This window comes from Rhinopithecus bieti, unplaced genomic scaffold (assembly GCF_001698545.2).
Source record: "Rhinopithecus bieti isolate Rb0 unplaced genomic scaffold, ASM169854v2 scaffold_16097, whole genome shotgun sequence".
In the NCBI taxonomy this organism is placed as follows: Eukaryota; Metazoa; Chordata; class Mammalia; order Primates; family Cercopithecidae; genus Rhinopithecus; species Rhinopithecus bieti.
Window position 1 is genome coordinate 1208514 of NW_016808851.1, and position 25382 is coordinate 1233895.

General features: G+C 43.9%; 1 protein-coding gene across 2 annotated transcripts in view; it reads left to right on the forward strand.

Annotated features, from left to right (window-relative positions):
• The window catches only part of MTHFD1L (methylenetetrahydrofolate dehydrogenase (NADP+ dependent) 1 like), a 247378-nt gene extending 224224 nt beyond the window's left edge, over positions 1–23154 (forward strand). The window contains exons 28-29 of one of the 2 annotated variants that reach the window (XM_017887637.1): positions 14526–14646; positions 22793–23154. In XM_017887637.1, the coding sequence (XP_017743126.1) occupies positions 14526–14615 (90 nt within the window). In that variant the 3' untranslated portion in view covers positions 14616–14646; positions 22793–23154. Of the gene's footprint in view, positions 1–14525; positions 14647–21632; positions 22191–22792 lie in introns of those variants that run through there. The other variant, XM_017887636.1, reaches the window with a different exon arrangement.
• Positions 23155–25382: the final 2228 nt, after the last annotated feature.

Here is a 25382-nt window from a genome sequence, read left to right on the forward strand (position 1 = left end):
AAAAAAAAAAAAAAAAAACACCCCATCTCTATTAATAGTACAGAAATAGCTTATTTCTTAAAAGTCAGCAAGGGGGATGGTTTTTCTCTTGGGCTGGTGGCACACGCCTGTAATCCTAGCTACTCGAGAAGCTGAGGCATGAGAATTGCTTGAACTTGGGAGGTAAAGGTTGCAGTGAGCCAAGATCGTGCCACTATACTCCAGCCTGGGTGGCAGAGTGAAACTGTGCCTCAAAAGAAAAAAAACAGTAAAAGTTATCAAAAAACAAAACAGTAATACTGGAGGCTAGATTACAATGGAGCAATATCTTCAAAATTCAAGGAAAAGAATATACCCAGCTAAACCATTCATAAAGTGTGATAAGAATAATGACAAAGCCAGACATTTTAGAAAAATCTACTCCCAGCACCCTTTATCTCAAGAAGCCACTAGAGCAGTATTTCACTCAAATGAGCAAGCAGAGGCAGGAGGATTGCTTGAGCCCAGCCTCGGCAACATACGGAGACCCCGTGTCTACAAAAAAATAAAAAGAAGAAAATTAGATGGGTGTGGTGGCCTGTAGTCCTAGCTACTCACTCAGGAGGATGAGGTAGGAGGCTTGCAAGTTAATGAGCAAGTAAACCACGGAAGAATATTGATTTTCTCTTTTCTCTGACGCATAACAAATGAGACACATTTAGTGGCTTAAAACAACTCACATGTATTATCTTCCATTTCTCTGGGTCAGCTTAGCTGGGTTCTCTGCTTCAGACTGTGAAAATCGTCTCATCTGAGGGCTAGATTCCTCATCAAAGCTCATTTGGCAGAATTCCATTCCTTAGAGTCATAGGACTGAGGGCCCAGCTTTTTGCTGACCGTCAGCTGGAGGCCACATCCAGGTCCCAGAGGCCATGTGGGTTTTTGCCATGAGACCTTCTGCTTCATCCGCTCACAACATGGCAGCTTATTTCTTGAAAGCCAGCAAGAGGGGTGGGTTTTCTCTAGAGTCTGCTAAGATGGAGTGTGTCCCATCACTTGTGCCATATTCTGCTGGTGAGAAGCAAGTCACAGGTCTCACCTGCACTCAGGGAGGGACTCACTGGGAGTTGCCACCACAGTGCAGAGGTGCAGGGAATCCCCAGGACTGTGGTCAAGAAAGAGCCCACTAAATGTTTTGTTCAGTAGGCCTGTGGGACACAGGGTGCCAGGAGGATGGCTCCGTGAAAGACTGAGCCTATAAGTGAACATATTGAAAGCTGACTTACAGTTCAGCCAGTGTGGTGGTATGTGATTGACAGCTCCATAGAAAGCTGAGCAAACAAAGATGCAAGACTCCAGCAGAAACAAGCTGCAGAACAGGAGTGTAATCAATAAATCAGATGGCCTTGCTGTGAACGGTTACATAGCTCTGATAAATCCTGATCTAACCAAAAGTCATGACAGCTCGATATTTGGGAGCTGGAGGGGGTGGGGAGCAGGGGCAGTAGGATATGAAGGAGCAAAGTCCCCATTGTTGACATTAGAAATCCAGTGGGTAACATCTGAATGGCAAGACCAGGACAGCAGCGAAAGGCAAAAAGATACCACTGAGTGTTGACAGTGGTTGCCTTTCAGGAGTGGGAATGCCAGGGGGGCAGGGCAGTGGCAGGCAGGGAACAGGTTTTTTTGTTTGTTTGTTTTGTTTTGTTTTTTTGAGACGGAGTTTCATTCTTGTTGCCCTGGAGTGCAATGGCATGATCTCGGCTCACTGAAACCTCCACCTCCTGGATTCAAGCAATTCTTCTGCCTCAGCCTCCCAAGTAGCTGGGATTACAGGCACCCACCACCACGCCCGGCTGATTTTGTATTTTTAGTAGAGATGGGGTTTCACCGTGTTGGTCAGGCTGGTCTCGAACTCCCGACCTCAGGTGATCTGCCCGCCTCGGCCTCCCAGAGTGCTGGGATTACAGGCGTGAACCATCGCGCCCGGCCGTGGGAACAGTCGTGTTGTATAGTAAGCCCTGAAGAGCAGTGTGATCTCTTAAGCCAGCATACGATTTACTTTGGTAAAAATTGAATTTAGAAAAAAGAAATTAGGCCAGGCGTGGTGGCTCACACCTGTAATCCCAGGACTTTGGGGAGCCTAGGTGGGCGGATCACCTGAGGTCAGGAGTTCAAGACCAGCCTGGCCAACATGGTGAAACCCCATCTCTACTTAAAATACAAAAAAAAAAAAAAATAGCTGGGCGTGGTAGTGCACATCTGTAAATCCCCGCCACTTGAAAGACTGAGGCAGGAGAATTGCTTGAACCTGGGAGGTGGAGATTGCAGTGAGCCGAGATTGCGCCATTGCACTCCAGCCTGGACAACAGAGTGAGACTCTGTCCCAAAAAAGAAAAAAATAATCATATTGGTCTCATAGTGTTTCTCTGTATTTTTAATATAATATGTATGTGCTTATGAGAAACAGAAAGAAAAAGTGATTTGTGAACAATTTGAGGATATTTGGTCCATGTTTTTTTCTCCCACTTGCACTTGTGGCATAATCCAGAGGAAGAAGGGCAGCTGCGGAGTCCCAGCAGTGTTGCAGGTATCAGGGCAGCCAGGGAGAGGATGGAGGAGAAACCCAGGAGAGGGCAGAGGAGGAGGGACAGCTGTGCCCACCTGGTCCTTTCATTGTTATCTGCCTCTGCCCTTGCAGTTAGAAAAAGAGTGTTCGGTGTTTAGAAGCCTTTGAAAGTAGCATAGTCAGGAGTCTTTCAGTCCAGGAATTGAAGGTGCTAAAGTAGGAGGAAAACATACATAGAAGAAAGGAAACATCCACATAAGTAAGATGTGTTAGTCTGCTAGGGCTGCCATAACAAAAGACCATAGATTGGGTGGCTTCAACAACACAAGTTTATTGTATTGTCTCACAGTTCTGGAGGCTGGAAGACCAAGATCAAGGTGCTGGCAGGGCTGGTTTCTGCTGAGGCCTCTCTTCTTGGCTTGCAGACAGCCGCCTTCCCTCTGTGTCATCTTCTCTGTACACAAACGTCCCTGTGATCTCTTCCTCTTCTTTTAAGGACACCAGTCCTATTGGATTATGGCCCCATGCTTATGATCTTTTTGGGTTGTTTTTTATTTTTGTTTTGAGATGGGGTCTTGCTCTGTCACCCAGGATGGAGTGCAGTGGCAGGATCATGGCTCCCTATAGCCTTGACCTCCTGTCTCCAATTGTAGTCGTATTGGGGGATTAGGACGTCAATATAGGAGTTTTGAGGGGATGCAGTTCAGTCCATAATACACAGTAAGCCACTTCTAGACCCAGTCTGAAGTCCTGAGCATTCAGCTGATATCTGGACTGGATCACCTAAGAAACATTACAGAACAATGTAGGCCTCTGGTATTTAAAATAGTTTAATTATGTCACAGGGTAGTCCTGAATTCCTTCCTAGTTCAGCCAGTCTTGGCCAGCCGAGTTTCAGGGTAGTGATGAGCACTGATGAGGTGACTCCCCCTTCTCCAAACTTTTCTTCTGCCACTGTCCCAAGAAAACCATAAAGGGGAAGTTTAAATAATGGATGGAATTTTCCTGACTTGGGCTGAGCGCGGTGGCTCACGCCTGTAATCCCAGCACTTTGGGAGGCTGCGGTGGGCGGATCACCTGAGGTCAGGAGTTCAAGACCAGCCTGGTGAAAGTGTGGAAATGCTGCCTCTACTAAAACTGCAAAAAAAAAAAAAAAAAAAGATAGCCAGGCATGGTGGCACATGCCAGTAATCCCAGCTACCTGGGAGGCTGAGGCAGGAGAATTGCTTGAACCTGGGAGGCAGAGGTTACAGTGAGCTGAGATCTTGCCACTGCACCCCAGCCTGGGTAACAGAAAGAGACTGTCTCAAAAATAATAATTTCCCTGTCTTATGTTTTTCTACTACACAGCTTATTATTATCTCTGGGGAGGAGCTTTCCCAGGGTGAGGAGGGGCAAGGGTCTAGTTGCGAGGTAGAGGGGTGAAAGCAAAAGGGAAATGCTAAATGAAATGGCACAGCAAGGTCTGGGCAGCTGCGCCTTTGATAACAACCTCCTTGGAGAGAAGGACCAGATGGGCTAAATGAAAGCACTGTCCATCCTCCCCACCCCTTCCTTCCTGCTTCCTCCTCTTCCCATCTCCTCCAGCTTCTCTCTTCCTGAAAGGGACTACAGAATGATGATTCCGTTGCCAGTAGGACCTTGACATAAAACCCAACCCACAACATCACAGTTGATTTTCAGGGGATAAGCTTCTCAGAAACCAGAATTTGATTACTTAATATTGAGTTTCCAAACAAGAAAATATATTATTAGATTGTTTTGCCACACCTAGTGGAGATTCTCACAGTGTACCACCTGTGAGTCAAAAGGCTGGTGAATGAGTATGTTGCAAAAACTCTAGGTGGGAACATGACACGTGAGGAATGGAACTTGTGCTTCTGCTCTTTCCAGCATCTTCTTTGGCTGCATAAGAGTTAGTAGTCTTTCATCTCCTAAAGACTGAAGGGCCATTTAGAATCACACCTGTTTTGAGTTTATAGTCATGCTTCTGAAGCTTTCTATCTTACAGCCTTATCTGACCTCAATCAAGCTACCCCTGTTCATTTAAATACTTTAGGTCTTGGCTATTGGTTTAGCTTAACATTTGATTGCCATAAATAAGAACTACAGAAAGTGTGACTTAGGGAACAATCTCATAATACTAATGAAACCATTTTTTCCCCATAAAATAAATAAAATAAATATACTAGATATAAAAGTTTTTTTTTTTTTTTTTTTTTTTTTTTGGTTTAAGCTTATCTTTCCTATTGCTATCCAAATAATTTACAACTCGTCCTTTCATCCAGGCAATTTATCAATTCTATAATAAAATAACAACAGTGGGTACTGTGTATTAAACACTAAATTAGGGTCCTTCATTTCATTTGAATTTTGAAATAGAGTCCATCATATATTGTTATGCTGTAGTTATAGATAAAGAACCAGGGCTGACCTTTGGCAATCACAATCAAAAAAACAAAAGAAGTGAAAGCTCAGTCAAGTAACTCACCCAGCAAGATGCAATTTATATAGGGTAGAGTCCCCTGTTTCCTGATAATGCTTTTCCCCACACCTCAAAGTCTTGATCTGGTTCCCATTACCCCTCAGACTTTGGGTCTCCAGTAGAACGTTTGCACTTGCAGTTCTCCTTCCTAACTGGCTCAGGGAAACACATGACGGCATGGAGCCTGTTTCTGCACCTGTAGATGGGAATGGGCAAGTCTCTCCCACCTCACTTGTCTCACAGGGTTGTTGAAGTTAAATAAGGAAAGGTCATTACAGTTAAATAAGGAAAGGCAGGGAAGAATCTCCATAGCTCTCCAAATACAAATAATGAAATGCAAATAATTTTTTGTTTTTTTTGAGACAAAGTCTCATTCTTGTCACCCAGGCTGGAGTGCAATGGCGTGATCTCGGCTCACTGCAACCTCCGCCTCCCGGGTTCAAGCTATTCTCCTGCCTCAGCCTCCTGAGTAGCTGGGATTACAGGCACCTGCCACCATGCCTGGCTAATTTGTGTATTTTTAGTAGAGATGGGGTTTGGTTTCAATTTCTTGACCTCGTGATGTGCCTACCTTGGCCCCCCAAAGTGCTGGGATTCAGGCGTGAGCCACCGCACCTGGCCACAAATAATTTTATACCCTTGTAGTGATGACCTTTCTGTTATCTGTTAATGAATAAATACGAAGCATGTAAGTGTCAGAGACACCAGCTACTTGATCAATAGTGGCATTGTTTTAGAACTGTCTCTATTGGATTTTGCCACCCCACTAGAGAATTACCAAAGCACATTTCTGACATAACTATGATTGATTTTTTTTTAATTTTTGACTAAATATGTTACTTTGACTAAATTGGTTACTTCATTGCATAATGGTGACCTATTTACACTTTTCAGATAGGTACAAATAATGTGTGTCTTATAGCTGGCCATGAAAGGGTAGCAAGCCTGTTATTTTTAAGAAAAAAGCTCGAGTAGTTACTGTATTTGTATCATTTTGGAAATCTCTCATTTTTCTAATCAGCAAAATGAGGATAATGTAAATAACAATAACCCTGACCTCGCAGGGTTCTCGGGATTAAATGAGATATGGTGCATACAACGTGCTTAGCATGGTGCCTGGAGTATGGTCAGAACTTAACAAACACAAGTTATAAATGAGGTCCCGAAATACAAGAAATTCACTTCCTTGAGCCTGGCTACATCTATAGCTACGTTTGCTACATGTTAAATGCCTCCCTCAGAAGTGTCACTGTTGGAGTTGCCAGGGCACCAGTTTATTACTTTGCAAATAGATAACTAAAAGAATCAAGACAAAAGAAAAAGGTACTATCAAAGAAGACATTCTTTCTTACACTGGATCTCACGAGATGTGGATATTTGGCCCGGAACTGCTCACATGGGTTAGCAAGCCTGAGAATGACGCCAATACCCCATGGACCGTGGAGAGAAATGGCTGGGGCTGCAGGACTCAGCCAAGCCTGGAGCGCCTGTCTTCCAGGCACAGGAGCAGGACGTTGTCTGAAAATATGAAGAATGAAATGGAAGTAATGTAATACCTGGGATCGGGGGGCGCTTTATGTATCTTTTGGTAATAAATAAAAACAAAGCAGGTAAGTGATTGAGAAACCAAGTAGCTGATCAACAGTCATGGGTCAGGAGGAACCTGGTAACCACAGGTGAGAGTAACCAAGGAGATGATGTCCTTCGAACAAATAAAGATAAAACAGTTATCTGGGGAAAAGACTTCTCAAATGCATCCTGGTCTTTTAACTTACAACTGTTAGTCCTTTGTGATACCTGGTTTCTTAAACTTACGCTCAAAGCACTGCGAGAAAGTTGGAGAACTTATTTTCTTTTGTCTCTATCTGGCCAGTCAGGGCCTCCTGCTTCACACTGATTTTTCTTTCCCTCTAAAAGAACTCCCTTAATCTCTCATTTTTCAAGAACCAGGCTCCTTGACTTTACAAAAATAATGTCGCAGTGACACAACTCTTCTTCGCTGTGTCTCTCCAGTGCCTTTCCTTGTTTAGAAATTACCCTAATTACTGATTTTTTTTTTTAAGTACAGACAGGGTCTTGCTATGTTGCCCAGGCTGGTCTCAAACTCCTGACCTCAAGCAATCCTCCTACCTTGGCTTCCCAAAGTGTGGGGATTACAAGTGTGGGCCACCGTGCCTGGCCTAATTACTGATTTTAAATATTAATCTTTCTAAAAGTCAAACTCCAGAACTGTGCGTGTAGAACTATCCAATTTCTGTATATAACTATAGAAATATACATTAGATAAGCACATTGCTTATATAGGAATCAAAAATTACCTGTGAGTTTACATAAAAATTATTTGCAGAGGTTACCTCTGGAAGCAGTATTAGAAGTGGAGGACTTTTTTCTTCTATGTTGAAAATATTTTAAATAAATTTTTGAAAATGAATAGAAATTTAATCAGGAACAGACTTTCTATCCAAAAAAAAAAAAATTTATAGTCTTCTTTACAAAAGAAGAGAAATAATTGTACTTGTTCAGTCATTCAAGGCCACTGAAATAATTGGCATAGCTTGAGCTGTGTGGTACTGTCACAATATGCAAACACAGTGTGGTAATTTTTATAGTAATTGAACCTGACTTACGTCTTAGAAAGTCATAAGTTAGGAATTCATTCTGTCCATTCTTTTGATGTAAAAACTAAAGAAAGCAAAACATTTTTTGGCTGGACACGTTGTCTCACGCCTGTAATCCCAGCACTTTGGGAGGCCAAGGAGGTTGGATCACCTGAGATCAGGAGTTCGAGACCAGCCTGTCCAACATGGTGAAACCCCGTCTCTACTAAAAATTCAAAAATTACCCAGCCACGGTGGTGGGTGCCTATAATCCCAGCTATTCGGGAGGCTGAAGCAGGAGAATCACTTGAGGCCGGGAGGCAGGGTTGCAGTGGGCAAATATTGTGTCACTGCACTTCAGCCTGGGCGACAGAGTGAGACTCCGTCTCAAAAAAAAATAAAAACAACAACAACAAAGAAAACATTTTTTTTTAAAAACTGAAAAGTAAAGAATGACTTTGACCTCAATGTCCCAAGGGTCTGCTTTATGTAGTCTGCCCCTCCACAAGCAGGGACTGGGTCCTGGTCACCTGGGTATCCTTGTAGTAAGCTCTTAGCAGGGACTGGGTCCTGGTCACCTGGGTGTCCTTGTAGTATGCTGTTAGCAAAGGTTGCTAAGTTGAATGAACTTCACCATTTCAGTCCTTTCGTACAGTAACAGGCACTCAAGAGAGTCCACGCCGTAGGGTTGATCAGCCACAACGAGAGAGAAATATACTCTAAGAGCACACACCATCAACCCCAGAGTATCCCTGCCGACCAGGAATGCAGTCACAGTGGTGCAGGTTCCCAGCTACCCCAAAGAAATCCCAGGAGATTCCATCTCTACTAAGTCAAGCAAATAGAAATTCCAACTGTAGCAGCACCATCTATTTTCATTATATAGTGTGTGTGTGTGTGTGTGTGTGTCTCTCTCTCCTTTTCCCTCAGTCACTTGACATTGATACTGGGCCATTTATCCTCATGCATCATCTTAGAGTTACGTTTGTATAATTATCAACATGGCCATTTGATATAAACGATTCTGTCCCTCACATCCAAAGAAAAGGGAAGAAACAGAAAGAAAAGGCCTAATTTCTGAGCAATTATTTGTTGTTTGTTTCCTATTTTCTAATTGTCCTCCATCTTTACTCATCTTTTTTTTTAATATTAATTATTTTTTTGAGACGGGGTCTGGCTCCACTGCTCAGGCTGGAGTACAGTGGCGCACATGGTTTACTGTAGTCTTGACCCCTTGGGCTCAAGTGATCCTCCCACCTCAGCCCCGTAAGTAATTGGGACCACAGTTGTGCACCTCCACACCTGACTAATTTTCTTTTTTTTTTTTTTTTTTTGTAGAGATAAGGCTTTGCCATATTGCCCAGGCTGGCCTTGAACTCCTGGGCTCAATCCATCCTTCCACCTGAGCCTCTCAAAGTGTCAGGATTACAGGCGTGAACCACCATGCCTGACCAGAAATTCTTGTTGAGGATCTAATATTGCCAGGCACTGTATTAACAATTCAGAAAATACTCCTACTTAATAAATAAACACTTGAATTGTTTTCATTACTTCATTGAAAAGAAAATTTTTTTATTTAAATTATATCGTCAGCCAGGCACAATTGCTCACCCCTATAATCCCAACACTTTGGGAGGCCAAGGCAGACAAATCATTTGAGTCGGGAGTTCAAGACTAGCCTGGCCAACATGGTGAAACCTTGCCTCTACCAAAAATACAAAAATTAGCCAGGCATGGTGGCAGGTGCCTGTAATCCCAGCTGTTTGGGAGGCTGAGACAGGAGAATCGCTTGAACCCACGAGGCGGAGGCTGCAGTGAGCTGAGATCATGCTGCTGCAGCCCAGCCTGGGCAACAGAGCCAGAGACCATCTCAAAAAAATAATAATAAATAAATAAAATTGTGACGTAGTTAACCAGTATGATCTTTTCAGTTATTTTTAAATTTTTGAAACAACATGCCGTATATCAGCCATCCATCAGAGGAGGAAAGAAATGTGTAGAAAAGGGCCTGGCACGGTGGCTCACGTCTGTAATCCCAGCACTTTGGGAGGCCGAGGCGGATGGATCAGGAGGTCAGGAGTTCAAGACCAGCCTAGCCAACATGGTGAAACCCCATCTCTACTAAAAATACAAAAATTAGCTGGATATGGTGGCGCGTGCCTCTAATCCCAGCTACTCGGGAGGCTGAGGCAGGAGAATTGCTTGAACCCAGGAGGTGGAGCTTGCAATGAGCCAAGACCGCACCACTGCACTCCAGCCTGGCGACAGAGCGAGACTCCGTCTCAAAAAAAAAAAAAAAAAAAAAAAAAAAAAAAAAAAAAGGTGTAGAAGGACTGTCTTCTGCTTCAGATCATGAACTGTAGGAACAAAATAGATATGTGTAAAAATGTTGCTCTTTTTCTGAACCAAAATAAAATTAGATTTTTGTTGTTGTTGTTGGGAAAGGTAGTAGATTTCAGGAGAAATCAGAAAATAAATTATTTCAGAAACACAACAAAACTAAGTACAATGTTAAGAAAATTATGTTTAGAAATTGTGATTCTATCACTTTATGAAACAGAGTCTTTAATAATTTTCAACTTATACCAAGGATATTCTTTTATTTCTTAATGACTAGTTTTAAATATGTAGCTATTCTCTCTGTACTGATTTTTAATTAGTGCTCATAAAGGCTATTGATAGAACTCATTTTTTCTCCAAAATGGAGTTAACCGAAAATCGGTAAAGATTCAGAAGATTCATTTTAGTAAAAATTCTAGTCATGAAGGGCAAAAGCCCATGAATTTCAGCCTTTGTAGAAGAATCCATTAATGCAGCATTACAAGTAAGTACATTTTAGTGCCTCCTTAGTTATTTTAAGCAGGAGGCCTCCTTAAAGGGCACACAGATAAAGTCAACATAGATCTCCACTGACCCCAGGCGTGTGGCCAGAGGTCAACTCCCAACAGCTGTCTGGACTCCCTTTTCCCTGCAGTGCTGTATTGACTCTTGTCTCGGGGGTGACAATCCTTTGATAACAGTTTTTTTATTGGGAGAAAATTTGTGGGAATGCATAAGGTCTTGCTAACATAATTCCATATTATGCTTACTCAACAGGAGAAGTTTTAGTTTAAACGTAGACTTATTGGAGATGGCTGTGTATCCACAGGTCAGGGAGTCTCGCATCTGCAGATTCTTTGTGGTTTCTCGTCTGTTGTTGCTTATCCCAAATAAGTAGCTGCGCTTCTTGGAAGAGATGATTGCGTCACTGGAAGGGGTCATGGGAGTCTTCTGATTGAACTCATTTTCCTCCCATCTGAAAGAAAGAAAAGTTGAAAACAAGAGGAAAAACATTTCACACTTCCTGGCATGTAATATCCCGGCCAGTTTTTGTTTGTTTCTTTTTTGAGACAGATTCTCGCTCTGTTGCCCAGGCTGGAGTGCATTGGTGCACTCTTGGCTCACTGCAACCTCTGCCTCCCAAGTGAGTTCAAATGATTCTCCTTCCTCGGCCTCTCATGTAGCTAAAACGACAGGTGCTCATTACCATGCCCAGCTAAAATTTTTTTGGTATTTTTAGAAGAGACAGAGTTTCGCCATGTTGGCCAGGCTGACTTCAAGTGATCTGCCCGCCTTGGCCACCCAAAATGCTGGGATTACAGGCGTGAGCCACTGCTCCCAGCCTGGCCAGGTTTAGATCCTGGTTTTGTGACAGAATCAGAATGACTAGAAGATTCACGTTCTGATCCATTGCAGCTAACGAATACAGCTCCAGTTACCGCGCGAATCCTGCACCGCCTTTGATCAGCATATAGTTAAAGGCGGAGAATTGGGTTTTGTTGTTTGTAAAGATAGTGAGTGTAAACAAGCATGCAGTAAATTATGTTATCTGCAGTAGAATCTTCCATTGGTAGCTTTGGTCAGATGGACCCAGATACACTGCCTTCAGGGCTCTTCTTGTTTTGTCACCATGAGTAGAGATTTCCATTTACACTGCCTCATCCGTACTGAAATCGTGTTGCAGTCTCAGAAGCTGCAGCAGCCATAGAGTCCAGTGACATCCTTACCAGTAAGATGTCTTTGACCTAGAGAGTGCATTTCAGGGGTGGGACAGCATCCCTGTGGCTAAATATGATTATTCATTTCTTTCTCTTAAACTGTAAAACGCTTGTTCTTTTTCAAATCCATAGCTACACACAGATTATAGAGGCATCTTAAAAAGCCTTCTATAGCTGGGTGCAGTGGCTCACGCCTGTAATCCCAGCCCTTTGGGAGGCTGAGGCCGGTGGATCACTTGAGGTCAGGAGTTTGAGACCAGCCTGGCCAACATGGTGAAACCCCGCCTCTACCAAAAACACAGAAAATTAACCGGGCGTGGTGGTGGGTGCCTATAATCTCAGCTACTCTGGAGGCTGAGGCAGGAGAATCGCTTGAACCCGAGAGGTGGAGATTGCAGTGAGCCGAGATCGTGCCACTGCACTCCAAACTGGGTGAGAGTGAGACTCTGTCTCAAAAAAAAAATAAAAAATAAAAAAACCTTCTATAAATGCCATAGGATGCCCGCAAATGCCATCTCAAAAATGCAGTTAGGCAGGGAAATTACCTGGTATGAGTTGTAACCTAGGCAGCTGGAAAAAAATATGTGTCCACCAGTTACCCTTGTGTTCAATGTTTCAATCTGTAGAACAGTAAGTGTGGTTTTTTTTCTGGGGTCTCCCTCATTATATGCACTCACTGGAGTAACCAGAGAAAAATGTTACCCTCCTGCTGGGAACTTTAACGTCAGAGGCTATGATACCCATCTTCATACCTAAAGTTTTAACATATAGCAAGTCCCCACCTACAAGCAGGTCTTGTGTCAAAAGTGTAGTTGTAGTTCATTGTTTGGAACCCAGAATGGATTTTCCCATAGGCGTGTTATGAATGGCAGCTGTATTCCAGGCAGCTGCGGAAGCCTTTTTAGCCCATTTATATACCTGAAGTGCAGTCCTGTGCAATTAGCAAGACGAGAACCAGCCATCATCCATCACAATGTTGTATGTGGTCTCCCAGCCTCCCCCCCTCCCACTCTTAGTCGGCCCAGCCAGGCAGGGAAGGGGGTGTTAATGAGGCCTGCAGGTGCACAGATTTGCTCTCCACCTGCTGCATCTGCAGGGGTTAAGCAGGCTTTCCTCTCCTCTTCCCCCTCACCATCCCTCCTCTCCCTCTCCTCACCCCCAGTTCCCCTTTCCCTGTGCTGAAGGCGCTGGGCAGTGAAGTGAGGAAGGGCGGCTGGAGCTGTTGGGGGCTGAGGCCACATTGTGCAGTTCACATCAGAACCCCCTGGGGACTTGCCCCAGTTGCAGATTCAAATGCAGCAGGTCTGGGGTGGGCTCTGAAATTCCAAACATCTAACAGGCTCCCAGGTAACGCCCATGCACAGGCCCACAGGACTCATCTGAGTAACAGGAGTCTCTAAACAACATGCGGGGAGGAGAGGCTGGTGAAGAGGGAAACCGCCAGTCATGACTGAAAGGCAGTGGAGGGTGAGAGCTGAGTTCTACTCTCTAGGTCTTAGGGAAGTCCCTTTTACGCTGAGAACTTTTTGCCATGTGGGAAGAAGCAGGCAGACCCTGGATGCCATCAGGTGCTGGCACATCGCAGCCTCGTCTCATCCAAGGCGTTCTTGGCCAGGGTATGTGGAGGTTCTACATGACATGGCATTAACCCTCGGGAGAGCAGGCACAGTAGAACCCGAGTGTCTCCTCCAAGCAACTGGGTGCAGCATTGCTCCATGGGCATCGTTTGTATGAAACACTCATTATTAAAGCACAGTAGGAAATGCTGAAGTGGCAAAGGAACGGGTCATCTGGGAGCCCCAGAATCTAGACCCTGGAGCAGTGTTTCAGGGCCTAAGGATCCATCGGGGGGGTCAGCGTCAGAGGCCCCAGCACACACAGGGCTTCTGATGCAGGAGGAGAGTGTGCGGTTTGAAGATCTTTCATCCCAATACAGCAAAGCGGTGAAGAACCAGTTTTCATCCTGTCTCCACCACTAACTAGCCGTGTGTCCTTGAGCTCATACCCTCATGCCTAAATGTCCTCTGTCCTCATCTGTAAAGTAAGGCTAACATGAGTACCTACCTCATTAGGGTGCTGGGAAGCTCAATGAGATCTTTTCTGTAAAACCCTTAGACTGTCTGTCAAGTGGCACAAAAGCAGTAGTAGGGGTGGCTGTGGCAGCATGGTAGGGGTGAAATGAGTAATTTGAGATTATAGGCCTACTAAAGTCAAATTTCTGGTGTTGCAACTTATTACTAGTGTGACCTGGGACAAATGACTTAGCCTCTCCAAACCTCAGTTTCTTTGCTTGTGAAATGGAAATAATAAAAGTTCCTACCTCCTACATTATTGAGAGGATAAAATGAGGGAAGCACGTAGCACAGTGCCCATCAACAAAGCAAGCTCTCAGTGCATACCAGTTACTGTTACTGAGGGAGACCTGGGTGACGACTGGCATCTGAACAGGAGTTTTCCAGCTGTGCTCCAGGAGCTGTAGGTTTTACAAAAATGTGTCTTGGGGGTGAGAAGGAGACCATTATTCACCCTGCCCACACCCGCGGCCCCCTTCAACCTGATGGGCTTATCTTTGTTGGGGTTCAGCATGAAGATTTTATTGAGAAGAAAAAGTTTGGAAGATCACTGTTTTGTAGTTCCTGTGTGTTGTGGGGTCACAGGGAAGATAAATGGTCTCAGTTTTCAGGAAGTTGACATTTGCCTTTTCTATTTCATTTCCTTAAACAAAATTGAAATAGCAGATGAAAATTTAAAGAGATATATGCATATAAAACCTAAAGTTCTATGAGGCTGTATTGAATGATAGAGTTCATTTGCGTCATCAGACGTTGTGGCCACTTTATAGCATTTGCTAATCTCTAACACTTGGTTTTCTCCCCTAGATGAGCACCATGCCAGGACTGCCCACCCGGCCCTGCTTTTATGACATAGATCTTGATACCAAAACAGAACAAGTTAAAGGCTTGTTCTAAGTGGACAAGGCTCTCACAGGACCTGATGCAGGTAGGCTGATGTGCTTCAACTTTTTCTCTCTGTTTTTTTCCAGTTCGAATCCTTTTTTTGTCATAGTTGTTTTTCTGATACCACAGAAGTGATCTGATAAATCCTTTCCTTCCTTGGTTACTCAAATTCCTACCAAATGACTTACCATGACTGGAGTTCACTCCTGGGTGTGGATGTGAGTTAGATGCTCAGATGCTCAGTACACAGCCCTTAGTGTACCTGCGCGCGAGTCCAGTGATAGCCAAATTATGTCATCCCTGGCTATAGATATGTTTAGAGCATCTCTGACCATAACAGAACTCTGTAAACTCATTATTCTTTTCCAGGATTAAACCAGCATCTGTTGTAATTTTAAAAGAGTAACTTCCTACCTTCCTGCCACATATCTCTTGGTACAGAGTTAGAATCCTATGAAAGAGGAATCTTGGTGTATCCATTTCCTGGGGCTGCCATGAAAAAGTATCACAAACTGGGTGGCTTAAAACAGGCTTAAAACAGGAAAGTTTGAAACAGTTCTGGAGGCTAGAAGTCCAAAGTCAAGGTGTCAGCCAGGCCATACGCCCCCCGAGACTCTGGAGGAATCCTTCCTGGCCTCTTCCTAACATCCGGTGGTGGCTGTCACAACCTGGCATTCCCACCTTGCAGCTGCGTCACTCCCGTCTCAGCCTCTGTGGTCCCACCACCTTCTCCCTGTGTCTGTCTCACATGCTGTTCACCTCTTGTAAGGACCCCAGTCCTATTGGATTAGGTAGGGCCCACCCTAAGAACCTCCTTTTAACTTGATTACTCTGCAGAGACCCTCCTTCCAAATCAGATCACTCTCACAGGTGCTCAGGGTTAGGACTTAAGCATATCTTTTAGGGGACACAGTTCAACCCAGAACACTCAACCGTGGCACAACAGGTGTGTTCGGCTCTCGTGTCCCTGGACAGACACACAGCAATAGGACAGACCATTTCACTAGAGGGCCCCATGGGTCCCAGGAAGGACAGGGCAGCAGAAAGTAGGCCACTTGATGACTTCGGGTCTGCACAGTCTCAGGTTGGGCTTTGACTTTGAGCTGTCTTAGGCAGCCCAGACCTGGGAACTCTCCATCTTATTCATGTCCACCCCACAGCACTGCAGCCATACGTGCTGGCTTCTGTCCTGACTCCCCACTGGGAAGAAAAATGACCACATTCCTAAACCTCCTCCCTGGGGGACAACTTCTAATCAGAAGTTTGAAAGGCTGAGGGCTGCTTCTCCTACCCCAGGGATCAAACATGTCCTCACCATATTCTAAAGACACATTCCTTCCCCGCAAGCACCCCGCCTCCTTCTCCCCACTGACTCCTGTTCCTGAGCCCAGAACCTCTCCTTCTTGCCAGCATATTCTCAGCCTTTGCAGATGAGCTTCCATGACCTAAAGACCCTCTTCTTCAACCACCTCTGAGTTACAGCTGCAAGCCAGGCATCCAGGATTCTCATTTCATTTATTTCACTACCAGTAGTCCACTTGAGGACTTCTTGTTGTTGCTTTTTGAGACAGAGTCTTGCTGTGTCACCCAGGCTGGAGTTCAGTGGTGTGATCCCAGCTCACTGCAACCTCCGCCTCCCAGGTTCAAGCGATTCTCTTGCCTCACCCTCCCCAGTAACTGGGATTACAGGTGTGTGCCACCACACCCTGCTAATTTTTGTATTCTATTTATTTTTTATTTTATTTTATTTTTTGAGACAGTTTCACTCTGTCACCAAGGCTGAAGTACAGCGGCACCATGTCAGCTCACTGCAACCTCTGTCTCCTGGGTTCAAGCAATTCTGCCTCAGCCTCCCGAGCAGTTGGGATTACAGGCACCCACCAGCACGCCCAGCTAGTTTTTATATTTTTAGTAGAGAAGGGGTTTCACCATGTTGGCCAGGCTGGTCTCAAACTCCTGACCTCAGGTGATCCACCCACCTCAGCCTCCCAAAGTGCTGGGATTACAGGTGGGAGCCACCGTGCCCAGCCTAATAGAGATGGGGTTTCACCATGTTGGCCAGGCTGGTCTCAAACTCCTGACCTCAAGTCAGCCACCTCGTCTGGCCAAGTTTTTTTGTTAAGCCTTTGTTGCTAAAACACTAAAGACCTAGGCTATGGTGAGAAAGATAAGGGACCCATAAATGAAATTACATTAAAACAAGGTGTGAAATTGTTTGTTTTGGGCTGTGGATGTTGTTTGGGTGGTGTTTGTATGTGTTTTTGCTGAGGAGCGGGAGCTGTATTAAGTTTGAGCCATAACTGCATCCTTTGTCTTTGTTATTTCAGAAAAAAGAAAACTCTAGAAAATGAAGTAAGGGAGACTAGTTTAACAAAGAAACCCATAAATTCAAGCATTGATAAAATGTTGTTTGTCTTTTGGTGTGAGTTTGTGTGTAGTGAATGTCTTGCATTCCCCAGTAAGGCCGTGGGGAAATACTGCTATTTCCCCAATTGCTAGTTGGCCTAGCAATACCAACTCTCTCTTTTTATGTCAGGAACCCATTATGTTACATTTCTGCTGTTTGTCATTTTTCTCCAGAATAAGTGTGTTCAATTCTCCTATCTGTCTTAGACAGTATTTTTCCAGCTTTTGGTGAGTTTTCATATGCTCTCCAAGTAGGTCACGTTAAGTCCAGTTTTACCTTAATCATTGTAGTTGGGACTCAGGTAATGCGAAGGGACACATCCTTAGCTTTACTAATGCATACCCTTAAATCCTTTATTACCTGCTCCCTAACAAGAATTCCTCCAGATCTTATAGACAGGGCCTGCAGGGCAGGACGGGGGCCTGTGGTAATTACCTCCGATGCAGTGGGCATTGTGCTAAGCACTTTTCAGGGGTGGTCACAGCACCTCTGGAGCCAAGTGTTGTCCCATAAGGCCACAAGGCTTCAAGAGGACCGAGCCTACCCCTTAGTCACTGAGGGGGTGGCCCTGGTCTGCAAGGCTACAGAGCTGCCTTGCCACCCTGTGGCACTGCCTCTCATTTTGTAGCTGGCACACGTCATTTTGCCAGCCTTATCACATGTCATGCTGGCATCAACCCAGGGAGGTGGGTAGTGTTTTTGTTTAAGAGCTGCAAGAACTCTGCCCAGAGCAGTCGACAACCTGCTCAAGTTGTGCAGCTAGTAACTACAAAAGCGAAGACTCTACTCTGATCTGTTGACTCTCGATATTACCCCAACCTTTATGCCCCAAACCAAAGGATGCCCTTTTCATTTCAGTCATGGGCAAAATGAACTTTGGCGCATTCCAAAAGATGATGTCAGCTATTTGAACAGACAGGTATTTGAGGATAATGGGGTAATTTTTTTTTCAATAAGTAAAGATAATTGTTTGGGTATTAAAAGCTATGATTTTGTCATAACTCTTTTTAGTCCAAGTATAATAGAGCCAACTCTTTCCTAATTCTCTAATGGAATGGCATTTCCACCCCCTACCCACCCCCCAATCCAAAGCCTCCTTCTTCTTTGTGAATTGCTAAATACTATTCTAGGCTAAGTGGGCAGTGGTTCCAAACCCATCGTTTGACCCTGCTGGAACAATTAAAAACAGATCCAGTGTCCTAAGATAAAACCACCATACAAAGCAAATGTTCCCTCTCGGTGGCTCCTCAGTAATGACCCAGCAAGCATTGTCTGTTTCCTGTGCCTCTCACTGTAGCCATCAGGACCACTTCTACTAATAATCAGAGGTCTGTGGCTGTTCAAAATGCATAAGATAAAAATGTTAAAGCTTGGACAAACGTGGGCATCCGGAAGGAAATGTCTGGCTTGCTGACTTTGCTCCCTCAGGGATCACACCGTAGATGACATGCATACCCAGGTACTGAGCAGCACACTCATTATTCCCCCAGGAAAGTGTTGAAGGCGCCTCCCACTCGGGAAGAAGATTGCGCTTGGTTGATGACAACTTTCTGTCCTTCCCTTCCTCACCTTTCTAGCCTGTTTGACCTCCTAGGAAACTGTGTGAAACCAAAGGTGAACGTTATATGCCAAAAAAGCACCAGAATTTGAGCTCTCCTTGCTCCCTCTTCCCAAGACTTCTCTGTAGTCCCTTCACTATTGTTAGAATAAGGGCATGACTCATTCTTTTGGATATAACTAAATAGAACTAATTAAAATAAGTTGTTTGTCCCAGTGAAATCGATCCGGCTGTTGAGTCTTTTGTTTAAAGATTATTGGAACAAAGGATTTGATATTTTACCCCCCATTCTGTTTTCTCATTCCGAAACTTTATCATATTTCTGAACTTTGGCAAGATTCATTCAAATGAACACACAATAAAGTCTGGCAAAGTTCCTAAAGAATTCCGGGACTCCCTTCTTCATTCCGCTCTGAAAAGTTGTGTTGAGTACGGAATCAGGTTTACTCCAGTCCTGCTATAAATGTTTGTTATTTACAAAAGAATTGCTTTTTCTTGAATTACACATGCAGAAATAAGTTCAGGAAAGAAACTCATTTCTTTCCTAAACTGGCTTTAGGGCATCAACAGACAAATGGTTAAAGAAAATGTGGTATGTATGGACAGTGGAATACTATTTAGCCATTAAAAAGAATGAAATAATGTCATTTACAGAAGCATGGACGGAAGTGGAGGTTATTATGAGAAATAAGCTGGGCACAGAAAGACAAATGCTGCATGTTCTCACTCTCATGTGGAAGCTAAAAAGCTTAGCCTCATAGACAGAATAAATGGTAGATACCAGAGGCTGGGAAGGATGGGTGGCTGGGAGGAGGGTAGGAAGAGAGGTTGGTTTTGAGTACAAACATACAGTTAGAAGAAATAAGCTCTGGCCGGGCGCGGTGGCTCAAGCCTGTAATCCCAGCACTTTGGGAGGCCGAGACGGGCGGATCACGAGGTCAGGAGATCGAGACCATCCTGGCTAACACAGTGAAACCCCGTCTCTACTAAAAAATACAAAAGAAAAAACTAGCCGGGCGAGGTAGCGGGCGCCTGTAGTCCCAGCTACTCCGGGAGGCTGAGGCAGGAGAATGGCGTGAACCCAGGAGGCGGAGCTTGCAGTGAGCTGAGATCGGGCCACTGCACTCCAGCCTGGGGGACAGAGCGAGACTCCATCTCAAAAAAAAAAGAAAAAAAGAAAAAAAAAAAGAAGAAGAAGAAGTAAGCTCTAAAGTTTGATCGCAATCTAGGATGACTATACTCAGCAACAATATTTTGTATACTTCAAAGTAACAGAAAGAGAGTACTTGAAATGATACCAACATACAGTAATGATAAATACTCAAGATAATGGACACCCCAGTTACCCTGACTTGATCACTACACATTCTAGGCATGTAATAAACACTCCCATATACCCCATAAGAATATAAAATATTAGGCCGGGTGTGGTGGCTCATGCCCGTAATCCCAGCAATTTGGGAGGCCAAGGTGGGTGGATCACTTGAGCCCAGGAGTTTGAGACCAGCCTGGGAAACATGGCAAAACCCTGTCTCTACTAAAGATAGAAAAATTAGCCAGGCGTGGTGGTGCACACCTGTAATCTCAGCTACTCAGGAGACTGAGGCAGGAGAATCGCTTGAACCCAGGAGGTGGAGGCTGCAGTGAGCTGAGATCATGCCACTGCACTCTAGCCTGGGTGACAGAGCAAGACTCGGTCTCAAAAATGTATATAATGTATCAATACAAGGGAAAAATGGGCAGAAATTTTCAATGATATTTAATAACCATAAATTAATCTTGAGTTGGGTTTCTGCCTGCCAGCCCTTCTGTGAACATGATTTGTTCAGTCGCAAGTCACAAACCACAGGGTTACAAAGTGCCCTGGGAGGGCGCCTGAGCTCTGTGGTTTTAGTCTTGAAACTTTATCTTTTCACAGAGCAATTCAAACATTGCTCATCACCATTGTGTTCTGAGAAAAGAGGTGCCAACGTATCACCCTGAGCCATGCAAGGAGTGCTGTGTGCCCTCTTCCTTTCCGCTTCCAGGCGGGGGCCAAGTAGGATGGAAGCTCCAGCTTTATACTTAAATAATCCTCATCAACATCTAAAAGATAGTGATAATTAAATCTCTCCTGTGTTGCTAAATTAAATCTCCCCTATCTAACTAAAATGGAATGTTTTAAAGCTTAGGTAACAATTGTGAAATTCTTAATTCCCCTTAAAAACATTTTTTTCTGAGCACATTTTGATTTCTTATTCCCATGCCAAAATAGAATGTTTCGTATATGGTATCTTCCAAAATATTTTCCCACTGAGTTAACTTCTGAAATTGCTTCTTCCAATGATAAGCAATAAACAACAGATTCGTTTTTACATTCTCACCTTAGCTATTGCATCTCTGATTGTTTTCATCAGTAATGAGACTTTCTATACTTTGGCCAGTCCTTCTGTTTTTCTTAAAATGTGGGACCACGGGCCAGGCATGGTAATCCTGTAATCACATCTGTAATCTCAGCACTTTGGGAGGCCGAGGCAGGCGGATCACCTGAGGTCAGGAGTTCAAGACCAGCCTGGCCAACATGGCGAAACCCCATCTCTACTAAAAATACAAAAATTAGTCAGGCATGGTGGCAGGTACCTGTAATCCCAGCTACTTGGAAAGCTGAACCCCGAGAAATTGCTCGAACCCAGGAGGCGAAGGTTGCAATGAGCTGATATCACATCGCTGCATTCCAGCGAGGGCGACAGACTGAGACTCCATCTCCAAAAAAATAAAGTCAGACCATAAACTCTAAGCCCCTTTAGATACAAAATCACAGGATACAAATGTAATGTGCTAATCAGCTGGTCTTCCACCACCCATCTCTGGAGCATGGAAGGCCTTGTCCAGCCTTGCCTTGCCAAGCAAAGGGTCATCTCTACCCTAGCACGCCTGCTGTCCCAAGAGTCATTGACCCTCAGGTCAAGGGATACCAGAGTCACTACAGTGAGGCTGGCCATGTCTCTGAAATATTTTCTTTTTGTTCATCTTTGTTGTGCTTATAATACTCCTGTTTTCTGTTTATTCCCTTCACTTGAATCAGATGTTAGGGGAGTATTTGAAGCTCCTCGTTCCCTCTCTTCATCAATATCTTCTGTCTAGAAACTAATCAAGCACCCTATCTGGCTCCAAACTGCTCAGTTATCTCTGGGAAGCCAACTCACAAGATTTCAGCAGAGTTGCACTTTCTTGGCCTAAAAGATAAGTCCTTCCATGTATAAATTCAGATTAAAGGCAACATATTGCATTTACATTTTAGAGGGGTGAACACATTTTTTTCTGGGACTTAAGTGTTGTTTTGTTTCTTTGTTTTTGTTTTTGCTTTTGTTTTTAATGTCGTTTGATTTATTTCTCTTTCTAAGAGATTACAGGATTCAAGAACAGCAGCGAATCTTAATAGCCTTTGAGAGAAAGCAGCAAAACTTTAGTACTAATTTCCAGGACCATGAACTTCCATGCTGTCCTAAATGGCATTTTTCAGACATTGCTTTCTGTGCCTATTCTATAAAACCCAAAATCCAAGGTAACAGGATTCCTTATCTAAAATCCTAAACAAGGCTGGGCATGGTGGTTCACACCTGTAATCCCAGCACTTTGGGAGGCTGAGGCAGGTGAATCACTTGAGCCCAGGAGTTCAAGACCAGCCTGGCCAACGTGGTGAAACCTCGTCTTTACTAAAAATACAAAAATTAGCTGGGCATAGTGGTGCACACTTGTAATCCCAGCTACTCGGGAGGCTGTGGCAGGAGGATTGCTTGAACCCAGGAGACGGAGCTTGCAGTGAGCCAAGATCTCGCCACTATACTCCAGCCTGGGTGACAAAGTGAGACTCTGTCTCAAAAAATTTAAAAAAAAAAAAAAATCCTAAATATTCTCATTCCACAGGATCCTACAAACTGTAGATCCCAAACTTGGAAGTTCTGGGAATTCTGCCAGTATCCCCAAGTAAATCTCTTGGGAAGTTTAGAATGCTGCATGGCGTAGCTGTGCCTGCCCTTCCAGAGTGGTGCAGACTGATTCTCCACGTCTGCTAAGTAAAATATTCCAACAAAGATCAGCCTTATCTAGTGAACAGAACCATCACTCTGCTCTTGAATTTTCTTTTGGCCTCAAACTTTAGAGCTATAACATGTTAACGGTTTAACACCAGAGGAGAAAGCTATTCTTAAACTACTCAAACATGGTTTTTTTTCTATTTTTCAGACTCCTGAAACAGACTACTCTTTGCCTTTTGCTGCAGTTGGAGAAGAAACTGAATTTGAAAATGTCTGTTATGCAATGCTGGAGACATAGTGAAATAGGCTAAAGATTTCTTCTTCGTTCATGCTGAATTCTGTTCACAGCGGAGTGTGGTGTTCGGCAAAAGGACCTCCACCAAGACTGAAAGAAACTAATTTATTTCTGTTTCTGTGGAGTTTACATTATTTCTACTGCTTACACTTTAGAATGTTTATTTTATGGGGACTAAGGGATTAAAAGAGTGTGAACTAAAAGGTAACATTTTCCACTCTCAAGTTTTCTACTTTGTCTTTGAACTGAAAATAAACATGGATCTAGAAAACCAACCAGCAAGTTTTCAGTGCCAGATAAAACTCTCTGCCCGCTAGAGGTAACTCCTCATGGAAGGCAGCTGGGAGTGTTACCTGACACCGATTTCCTAGAAAACTGTGAAGGCAACCAAGCTTTTTAAACGTGACAAGAAAAGCAATAACACACATCGAGAAATACCTGATCAATCGGGAAATCTGACTGTCAGGGATCTCTTGTAATATCTCTTGGAATGAAGTGCACTGTGTATCCAATGCTATTTTCCAGCACCAGTGAAGTTGCTATTTCTTACCTAAAACAAATGGGTTTATGCTAGTTTCTTCCACCAAGGAATGAGTCTCAATGGCCATTAAACTTTCTAAGGCCCACAGGGCTAGGAAAAGTCGCTCTTAAAGGTCAGGTGTTTGGAAAATGTTTTTCCTTTTGCCCAACCCTTAATTAATAGTAGAGAATGTTCTGTGGCCTATTCCCCTCACTGGGAGTTCTTGACCCTTCTTTGTTTTCCAATTTTTCCTACAATAATATAAAATTACGTAAAAGTTACAACAAAACCAAGGATTCAGGAAGAAACAAGCAGTGATTGTCCTCTAGGCAGCCTAAAGAAAATAGTCACCATAAATATCTTAGATGTCCTCCAGGCATATCCTGCAGGATCTTTTCTGCGTCCTCTTGTCCTACACCCTCCAGTGACCCTGCTCAGCCATTGCTCAGCCCATAATGCATCTTTATGCACAGTTTGTCCCAAAACACTGTTTAGGAACTCAAAAGCCTCCCACTCAAAAGCTGTCTGTCCCAAGAATAATTTCACTTGGCAATTCTGAAGTGTCCTTCCCCATCCCTGCCCTTTGTTTGGGAGTACACCTCTCCAAATATACAGTAAAGCACCAGTTAACTGTATATTTGGAGAGGTATACTCCCAAATCAACGGCGTACCCCTCTCCCTTTACAGTAAATTTGTAAACCCTTTGTAATCTTCATTAGATGTATACATTGAAAACCCTATATATTCCACTCAGAAAACTGTCTTTTTTTTTTTTTTCTTTTTTTTTAAGATTGGGGGGGCTCACTCTGTTGCCCAGGTGGAGTGCAGTGGGGCAATCTTGACCCATTACAGCCTCAACCTCCCAGGCTCAGTCTCCAGAGAAGCTGGGACTACAGGCACGCACCACCCCACCCAGCTAATTTTTGTATTTTGGTAGAGACAGGGTTTCACCATGTTACCCAAGCTGGTCTCAAGGTCCGGGGCTCAAGCGACTTGCTGGCCTCAGCCTGCCAAAGTGCTGGGATTAGAGGCGTGAGCCACGGTGCCTAGCCATGAATTGATTTTTAAGCAGTTGCCTTCTGCTACTCATGTTTTTATTCTTTTCCTCTGCACTGAAAGGTTAATTTTCTATTTTTGAAAACTTTTTTTAAAAAAATTTTAGGAATCTCCATTCAAAAAGCTTTAGCCTAGGGACTCCTTTCCTTACCTACTTTTACCAGACAACTCATCAACTCAAAAAGTAAATAAGCATCCTGCATACCAGTGTGGGAGAGTTTTCCACTGCTCACTTTGGAAGGCCTATCATCCAGGTGCTGCTGGAAACCGCAAACTGTTTCCCATTGTGTAGGCTCATTCAGAGTCCTCTGGGTGTCATAACGCGGGCTCTGATGGATTTGTTTTTGCTCATTCGCTGCCCTACTGATGGTAGCGTGTATTTGACTCCCACTGAGTGATATGCAGTCTCCCCATCCGAAGAAAGGTTAATTAATGGGCTCATGAACTCCCAATGACTTAGGGCATTCACAGAGAAAAAGAAGTATTATTATGGGGAGTGTTGGGAGGAGCCAGTTATCAACCATCTCTTCTGAGGCCACAGCATGAGAAAAGAAAAATCACATAACCTTTGGCATGGTGGGTTTCAGTTAGAAATCTTCCCAAGAAGAGTGGATACTGATTTCTTTCTGCCTTTAATTGAAATGTAAAAAACTAATAGGCCAGAGATGGTGAGTGGTTCCAATTACCCACTGTGGCGCACAAATGTGTAATCGTGCCCCTGTCTGCTTGAGGACTGGCAGTGGTGACACCTGCCAAGGTGAAGTCCCAGACCAGAAGAATCGTCTGTGAAAGCTGCCCAAAGAACACACTATAGGGATTAACTGAGGAAGAGATGCACAGGGACTTGGGAAAACAGCAGCAAGGCAATGAGCCAACCCACTCATTCAGAATTCTTTTTTTTTTTTTTTTTTTTTTTTTTTTTTTTTT